This window comes from Corapipo altera, unplaced genomic scaffold, assembly GCF_003945725.1.
Source record: "Corapipo altera isolate COAL_440 unplaced genomic scaffold, ASM394572v1 1, whole genome shotgun sequence".
Taxonomy (NCBI): Eukaryota; Metazoa; Chordata; class Aves; order Passeriformes; family Pipridae; genus Corapipo; species Corapipo altera.
The window spans coordinates 6052549-6061131 of record NW_020884873.1 but is presented as its reverse complement, the minus strand read 5'-3'; the positions used below and the strand labels follow the sequence as shown (position 1 = coordinate 6061131).

The 8583-nt window shown below is 52.7% G+C and overlaps 1 protein-coding gene across 1 annotated transcript; it reads right to left on the bottom strand.

Annotated features, from left to right (window-relative positions):
- Window positions 1-5417: 5417 nt before the first annotated feature.
- On the bottom strand, window positions 5418-8490 carry FBXL14 (F-box and leucine rich repeat protein 14). Its single transcript, XM_027659120.1, has one exon. The coding sequence runs from the start codon at window positions 8447-8449 to the stop codon at window positions 7247-7249; it is 1203 nt and encodes a 400-aa protein (XP_027514921.1). The 5' UTR covers window positions 8450-8490; the 3' UTR covers window positions 5418-7246.
- Window positions 8491-8583: the final 93 nt, after the last annotated feature.

The window sequence follows — 8583 nt, the reverse complement described above, 5'->3', positions numbered from 1 at the left end:
GGGTGTCGCGTCCGCACAGCCATGGTCCAGCGTTGCCAAGCATGGCCCTCTCATCCATCCATCCATCCATCCATCCATCCATCCCATTTCTCACTCCTCCCACCTGACGCCCCAGCTGACCCCCCCTTCCCCCGAGGCAGCACAGGTACCCTGGCGCGGACTTCTCACGGCGCAGCAAGCCGGTGGAAAGCCTCCCGATTTCAGGGAACAGCCGCGCGAGGTCGCGGGGGGGGGTCGGCGGGGCCGCACTCGGCGGGCAATGCTGCCGCCTGCCGGGGCGGCGCCGCCGCTGCAGGCGGGACCCCGGGGCGCGGTGGGACCGGGGGCTGCCGGCGGGACCGGGTGCTGCCGGCGGGACCAGGGGCTGCCGCCGGCTCCGCCGCTCCCAGCAGCAGCGGGGATGGGGATGCTCCACCCAGCCCGTGCGCTCGCGGAAGCCCCGCCGGTGTCACAAGGCAGCGGGGTTGTCGCCGCCTGGTTTCGCTGGGTGTGGGGTAAACGGGCAGCCCCAGGGATCCCGCGGTGCCCGTCACCTCCGGTCTATTCGCACAGGGGTTGGTGGTGCGTGGGGGGGCTTTAACTAAGCGGATGGAGGTTTGCCAGAGATGAGAGTCAGGCTCCAGGAGCCTGGAGGAGCGGAGGAAACCAGCTCACCTGTGCCACGACAGCCTTAGGAGACTTCTACCCAATGTGTGGCAGGAGGAGTTTATAACCCTGAAGGATGCACCTGGTTCATGCTGAAGCTGGGGTGCCAGTAATGCCACTGTGGCTGTCACAAAGGGAGATAATGGCAGGGATTTATTGGCATTTCAGCTCACTGAACAAGCAGAGAGCCTGCTGGCTGCAGAGCTGTTATCGGTGTGTCCGTGTGGTGCTGTCTGTACGTGCCAACTTCCGTGCCCCTGAAGTTACCCAGGGGTTGTAAAGATGGGACATTTTGGGGGAGAAAGGTGAAGGAAAGGGAGGAATAGGACAAAGCTTAGATGAAATTTGTTTGGGATTTTGTTGTGTTTTTTTTTTTTTTTTAAAGGTGGGAGGGGAAATTGCTTAATCGTGAAATCACTAGACTGTGCCTGGAGAAACAAGACTCAGAGGAAGGAAAATAACTAGGAGGAGTTGCCCATTCCTAGATCTGAGTTAGTTTCTGTAACAGAATGTGAGTTTGGTTTATGTCTCAGTAACCCTCTCATGTGGAAATACTTACTCAGGGCATGTGTCCAGGCCCTGGTATTAAACGTTTGACACCTTTTCCAAGACACACTGAGAATTTTAGGAAATTTTTTAGGAAAATCCCATTTCCATTCATCTTTCTCTGGCAGGGACAGATCAGATTCGGATTTTTCAAAATCTTGATCGTATCTTTTTTTCAGTTTGGGCTGTCATGGAGCTAATGCATTTGGTAGATTTAATTAAAGAAGGGGGAGAAACACTAGCATTCCTGCCAAACGTGGCTGGAGTATAAGTTCTGGCACAGGAGCCTGATGAACCCTCTCCAGCTCTTTCTTTCGTGCAGCTTGAGGCTGGGGAATTGAGCAGGACGGCCTTGCTGGCTGGCCACGGTGGGGAGTGTCCTGCAGCCCAGCCAGCAGCTCTGGCGTGGGGCCTCACTGGTGCGCTGAGGGGTCCTCACATCCAGCCCACACCACCCAGTTGAGCTTATCCATTTATCTTTTTCCTCCACAGAAGGCACTAGTAAAGAGCTGCTGGCTAAAAGAGCGGCATTTAAGGTGGAGGAGGCAGAGAGAAAACAAAAAAAGGTCGAGTTTGCTTTAGAAGCATCCCACGTATGTACATAGGGAGGCTGCCGGATCCAAGGGACATCTACCCATGAGCTGTTAATGGCAGCCTGTGCTAACTTCTAGCTTTTGGCTTCAAAAACTGTGGGTGTTTTGACCACCCAGCTCTCATTTTAACCCTTCCCTGACCTCCAAAGGGCAGGTTCAATAGTAAGCTCTGTACTGTCTAGCACAGAGATCACCTCTGGTCGTAGCACAGGCCCCAGGTGGTTTGCCTGACAGCTGCCCCGTGACCCCGTTATTTATTACCGGCGAAACAAAGGACCCCAGAATCACCATGACAAACTGATTCAGTTGAACCCACAGCGTGGAGTGGGATGGTATAAAATGTATAAATCTGTCATGCATGGACCTCCCATGTGCTAGTCCAAGGGCAGTAGGACCCAGGTGGAGCCTGCTTTTCCTTCCCGTCTCCCAGGGAGAGGAGCCAGCCATGGATCTGGCCAGGGGAGCAGCTGCTGCAGCAGAGCAGGGACCCCCATGCACATGCAGGACTTCACTGCAGCTGCTGCCCCTCAGTCCCTGGCCACCTCCTTTCCTGATCAGTCACTTCATCCCTCCTTCACATGGCTCCTACTCTGCTCTCTGTCACCACCTCTTGAGAGTGGCCCCTCTGTTTCCCAGAGCTGCTGGTCCATAAAGCAGGTCCCTGGTTCATCCTCCATACCCTGGCTTGTGCAGCCGTAGGCGAGGGACCCTGCTGCCCCAGCCAAGCATGGCTGGGAGGGAGGGATGGGAGCTCTTCTGCTGGGCACAGCAGTGAAGGCTGGCACCAAAGCCACCACTGGGGCACTGTGGGTTCACTGACACAGACAGACTTCCAGCTCATTTCCAAGTAGTGGGGTGTTTTTTACGGTTTTCTACCCCAGTTGCCAGCTGAGTCACGTTCAAAAATTCAAAAGTGGTCAGAGAGTGGAAGTTTCCTTGTTATGCTGAGCAGTTTATGTGGTAATTGGTCAGTGGTTGCTGGCCTGTATCTGTCTCGAGGTGCTGTCACACTGGTGCATGAGAGGAAGGTATGAGGAACACTTGCTCCATCTACGGAAACAGCCCAGTGCTGGGCTTTGGTTTTGGCAGCTTCCTTTGGCTTGGGTTCCCCTTAAAGAGGATGTCAAGCCATCTGGGCAATGCTTTTGGTTTGGCATTTTATATAAGTCGGGAGAAGAAGTTTAGGGGATTTTTTTAGGGAAAAAAAATACTGTCCTAGTTCTGATTACAAAGCTTATGAGCACATATGTTATATTTGGATATAGGTGTCCCACTGTTATCCGTGTGAACGCGGGCCTTATTAAGGAGATGCTGTTTTCACTCAAACCCAGCAGAACCAAACCTACCTTATGAGAGGTTTCTCACTCCCCATCCTCGGCTGGGACTGCTGCCGACCCCAGGAACAATTATGTTTTCAGCTGTTACTGGAACCTGATCTGGAATTCCCATTGTTTATAACATTTACATACATGCTCTTTTTCCATCAAGATGTTACTGTAAACTCTTTTCTTAACTCAGGAAAGGCAGACCCCATACCTCCCTCCAAGTAGAGGAAGATGGATATAGTGTCAGGCTCAATTAGATCCAATTGTGGTGGCTTTCCCTAAAGCGAACAATGCAGCTTTTGTGATGGACTCCCAGCAGAAAGCTTGGAAGTCTTGGAAAGGAGGGAATAAAACAAAGTCCAAACCCTGAGATAGTCCAGGTCCTTAGGATGCAGAGGAGATGGTGTTTCTTTTTAAGAGGGCCAGAGTCAGGCACTATTTTCCCCTTCGAAATGTGGCACTGACATAAAAGAGGTGAGGTGGTTAGAGCTGGCAACAAAAGAGTATGTCCAGTCCAGCCTCAGCCAAAATACCTGTGGAGGCAGAGGCTGAGCACCCAGGGCAGGCCCGGGCACGGAGAGGACCTGCTTTGGTAGGGCATCCAACCCACCTGGAGCAGCACCAGGCCAGGGCTGCTGGAGCGGAGGAACAAAGTGGCCTGCTCAGTGCTGGAAGTGCTTAAAATGCAAATGTACAGGAACTTCAGACCATCCCCCTCCCTCCTCCTCGGCGCGGAGGAAAGCAGCTTAAATACAGCCAGGCCTGGAGAGGAATGTTAAAAAGAGGGGAAGAATCGCCCTCCTCCTTTCCATAGGGACCCGGGCCCGGCCAGATTGAGTATGCATGACTGAGCAAGCAAGCAAGGACAGCTCCTCTTTTAACTTTCCTGAACAATGGCTCCGGCTTCTTCCACCATTTCGCATTCCCCCTCCTTCGAGGCAGGAAGGGGGCAGCGGGCGAGCAAGCCCCGCCGCCGGGCTGGGGGGGACGGGCTTTGTCGCTGCCCTATAAACACCGCTTAAGCTCCATCTCCAACAACAATAAAACACCCCACGTCGTGGAGGCTAAAAAGGGACCCCACCGGGTTAAAAGTCATACGTTGAGGAGAAAGATTATGGTATAGGACAAAGGACACCTTAGATTATTCAAACTTTCTTTTTTTTTTTTTTAACACGGTCCCACTTTACTTTCTCTTTAATCTTTGCCTGGGCAGCGGAAATCAACCAAGATATTTCAGATTTCCCAGGTCCACAAGGGCACAGGTTTTCGGTGGTTGTCACTGCTGGGAAATGTTTTTATTGGATGGGTCTTCCATCCAGGGAGGGCCTCAAATTAAACTAGTAAAAAACCCTCTACCATACCATCTACCTGGAGCTTTAAAAAAATTAAGAAACACAGCCCTTCTTCCCCCACTCACAAATGTCTGCCTCTCTCTGAGCAGATTCAGCTGCTAGCAAGCTTCAGCACTTTTGGTTTGTATGACCTCAAACTCAGCTGACGCTTCAACACCAATAAGCAGCTGAACTGGGTTTGTCCCCAGGGATGCTGCCAAGCACCCTCGCAGACAAGGCTGGTCCTGCCAAACCCCTTCCTTACAAACTCTTCATGATGATGTTACTCAGCATCCTGCACAGGAGGCACCAGGCTCCCTTCCTTCCTTCTCCTCCTCCATCCCTCACAAGATCAAGCAGCCCCGAACTCCCACCCTCAGCCACAAGGCTGTACTTAGCAAACCCAACAGATACAGATACACATCTTTAAAAAGCACAGACAACACAGATACGGCTTTTTTTTTTTTTCAAAAACATACTTCATATTTCCTCTTTTATTATATAAATATGTTTAACCTTTTACTGTAAGAATATAAAATGTTTTAAGAGGATCTTTGTTATTTTTTTTATACAAATTCACAAACAGTACAATTAATCCATAGGGGTCTCTGGGTTTGCGTTAACTCCATGGTCTGGCCTGTTACTGTGGAGGATTTGAGATTTGGAACAGATGAGCAAAAAAAAAGCCAAGATATTTAAAAACAAAACAAAATAAAAAAAACAAAAACAAACCCCAAACTTGCTCTTCCTCTTTAAAATAATAATTAAAAAATAATCTAAAGACCCAGCTCCATTTTATTGACAGAACAGAGATAAGACAGATGAACTTCAGTCTCCTCCCCTTCACATTGCAGCCTCAGGGCCTGTAGGCCAGCTCTGCTCCTCTCCACCTACAAACAGGAAGGCTGGCATAGTGACCTTTTGTAGGTGGTTTAGGAGGGGAAGGGAAAGCATTTGCATATATCCATATATATAACTTTTTTTTTTAAAACAAACTTGCATTTTACACATTTCTGTTAACAGTAGCCCAATCCTCAGCGTGGATTCTCATGTTACATGTTTGTGCTAGAAGAGTAAAAATGCAGAAGCACAGTTTGGGTCCCCAGTCCCCAGTGAAGAGGGAGGGAGAGGCACAACCAGAATGTGAAGGTGGGACACAGTAGGGTAAGCCTGAAAACAAAAATGAAAAAAAAAAATGGGGGGGGCAGGGGGGAGGAGAGGCAAAAAGAAGAACAAACCCAAGGGGCATTATTCCAGTCTAGGCACAAAAATGTTTCAGTCTCAAAATCTCTTTCCTGTAAGAATTCCAGGGTTTTTGAGGAGGGGGGAAAAAAAAAAGTAACAAATTAAAACGAGGTAGCCAGACATCATATATATATTTATATATATAGAATATATTCAGCAGAAAAAAAATGTACTTAAAAATCCACAAGAACAGCAACTTCATATGTCTTTAAAAATAAAACCATGTAAGAAAATGAATACTGTAAAGGGGAGAATGAGTGAACTGGGATCAGTTACAGGATGTAAGCAAGGGATAGATGGGAGAGTAAGAGGCTGTTTTTGTAGCAGTAATTTTTTTTATGCATTTCAAAATAAAAACAGGTCACAGTATCTCAAATGAAGCAGAAATGAAGCTGGAGATTTTTCCTTAAGTTCCCTGGGTAGAAAGGAGCTAAAAACCCCTTCTACCTGCTCACCCCCGATCCAAAGAGGAATGGATATGTAGCTGGATATGTCTGTCCCTGTTGCCAAGAAGAAGGAGGGGAGAAAAGGAGAGAATGATGAAAGGGAAGACAAGTCTCGGTAACTCTCAGTGTCCCCCAGTGCACGGGAAGGCTTAAGAGGCTGGGGCCTGTGTCCAGTCCCCACAGAGACAAGAGAAGGAGGAAATGGCATCTTCATCTCCAGTAGAGAGAGAGATGGGGAGAGAGAATGGAGTGCCTAGGCTTTTCCATTAACCACAGTGCAGGATGACATGGAAACATACTGACAAAAGGAGAGGCTGTAGCTATCGCTAATCTCAGTGCAGTGGAGAACTGGAATAGTGGGAGGCTGTATCCACCCACAGCAGAGAATAACATGGAGACTGAAAACAGATTTAAAAGGGAAAAAAAAAAAAAATCAATGTACCTAGGGAGCAGTATTTCTGTCACAAATGTGTGGACAGGGGAGGGGCAAGCACAGAGGTGGAATGGTTGTTTTACCAAAAGCTGTATCTGTGCCCAGCCCAGGATGACTGGGTGGCTGGGGACACAAGTGTAGCTAGGAAGCCTTTTCTGCTGTTGTTATTTTTTGTTCCCATCTCCATTCCCACTCTCCTTTATAAAAACCAAAAATAACCTATTCTGAATACATGGCAGAACAAGGGTCTGTCTTTATCCATCCTTAGTGCGCGAGGGGATGGAATCAGGGAGTGGGGATAAAGAGGGGTGTCTCTAGCCCCAGTGCATAAGAGTGTCGGCTTCTACCTCTTCCGCAGGGAAGGATGCTGTGGGAAGGGAGAGCTCTGTCTCCCCAGCGTGGAGCTTGAGGCATGACCTGGAAAATGGATAGGTGCTTTCTCTCTCTCCTCCTGCTCCCCCTTCCTCCTCCTCCTCCACAGCAAGGGTAGGTAGGCAGCACAGAAGGGTCGAGGATATACTCTCTTTCTCTGTGTTCCCCCCTGCGGTGCCAGAGTGCGTGGGTAGCATGACTCTGTGCGTGCCCCCCTCTCTCTTTCTCTCCTCCTCTGCAGCAGTCAGTCAGTCAGTCAGTCAGTGAGTCCCTCCAGAGGAGATGGAGGTCTCGGGGCGCCCTCCTCGTCTCACCTGACCTTCTCACTCTCAGTCATTTCCCAAAGTCCCAGGTTGAGCACCTTGAGGCAGGGCAGCTGGGTGATGCGCTCCAAGCCCCGCTTGGTGATGCGGGTGCAGCCGTAGAGGTCGATGCCCGTGAGCTGGCTGAGGTGTTCGGCGATGAGCTCCAGGCCCTTGTCGGTGATGCGGACGCACTGGCCGATGTTGAGGGTGCGCAGCCCGTGCATCTGCCGCACCATGCGGTTGATGCCCTCGTCGCTAATGTGGCAGGAGCAGAGGGAGAGGGAGCGCAGCCCGTCCAGGCCCTGTGCGATGTAGGCCAGGCTCTGGTCCCCCACCTTGTCGCAGAAGGAGACGTCGAGGCCGGACAGCCGCAGGCTGCCCATGGCCAGGTGCATGATGCCCGTGTCGCTGATGTTGTCGCAGGAGCGCAGGTTGAGGCTGCGCAGGCTGCTCATGTGCGACAGGTGCAGCAGCCCCGCGTCCGAGATGCCCCCGCAGAAGCTGAGGTTGAGCTGGCGGAGGCGGCCCAGCCCGCGGGCCAGGTGCTTGAGCGAGAGGTCGCTGAGCTTCTGGCAGTCCTGCAGCGTGAGCTGCTCCAGGCCCAGGCAGCCCTCGGCCGCGCTGCGCGTCATGCCCGCCAGGTGCCCGATGCCCACGTCGGAGAGGTGCCGGCAGGAGCGCAGGTTGAGGCTCTTGAGGCGCTGCAGGCCCCAGGCGATTAGCAGGAGGCCAGTGTTGGTGATGTTGCTGCAGCCCCCCAACTCGAGCACCTCCAGGCCCTTGAGGTACTGGGCGATGCGGCCCAGGCTGCTGTCCGTGATCTGCTTGCAGAGGCTCAGGTTGAGCGAGCGCAGGGAGCTGATCTCCGCCACGAAGGCGTGGCTCAGCCCGTTGTCGGTGAGGTTGTAGCAGCCGCTGAGGTTGAGGCTCTCGATGTCCGCCATGCCCTGGACCACGTAGCTCAGGCTGCGCCGCAGCGACAGGATCTGCACCCGCCGGATGCCCCGCGCCGCCAGGCTGGGGAAGAGCGAGGGGTTGGCGCGGCGCAGGTGCAGCTTGGCCTCCACGCCCCGCCACACCGAGCGGTGGTAGGCGGCGTCCCGCCAGGCCGTGCACACCTGCGCCGCGCGGCCCTTGTCGCGCACCTCCAGGTACCCGAAGATCATGGCGAGCAGCTCGGGGAACAGGCACGAGATGTGCGTTTCCATCGCGCGCCCGGCCGCCCCCGCCGCGCCGCTGCCCCCTCGCCGCCGGGCCCGGCCCGCTTCCGCCCGGGGCCCGCCCGCCTTCCGCTCCGCGCCGCGCTCCTCCTGCCTCCTGCCGCCGCCGCCGCCGCCCTCAC

Bases quoted from the DNA above. Each gene is read 5' to 3' on its own strand.
- FBXL14 (XM_027659120.1), bottom strand. From the start codon at position 8,449: ATGGAAACGCACATCTCGTGCCTGTTCCCCGAGCTGCTCGCCATGATC.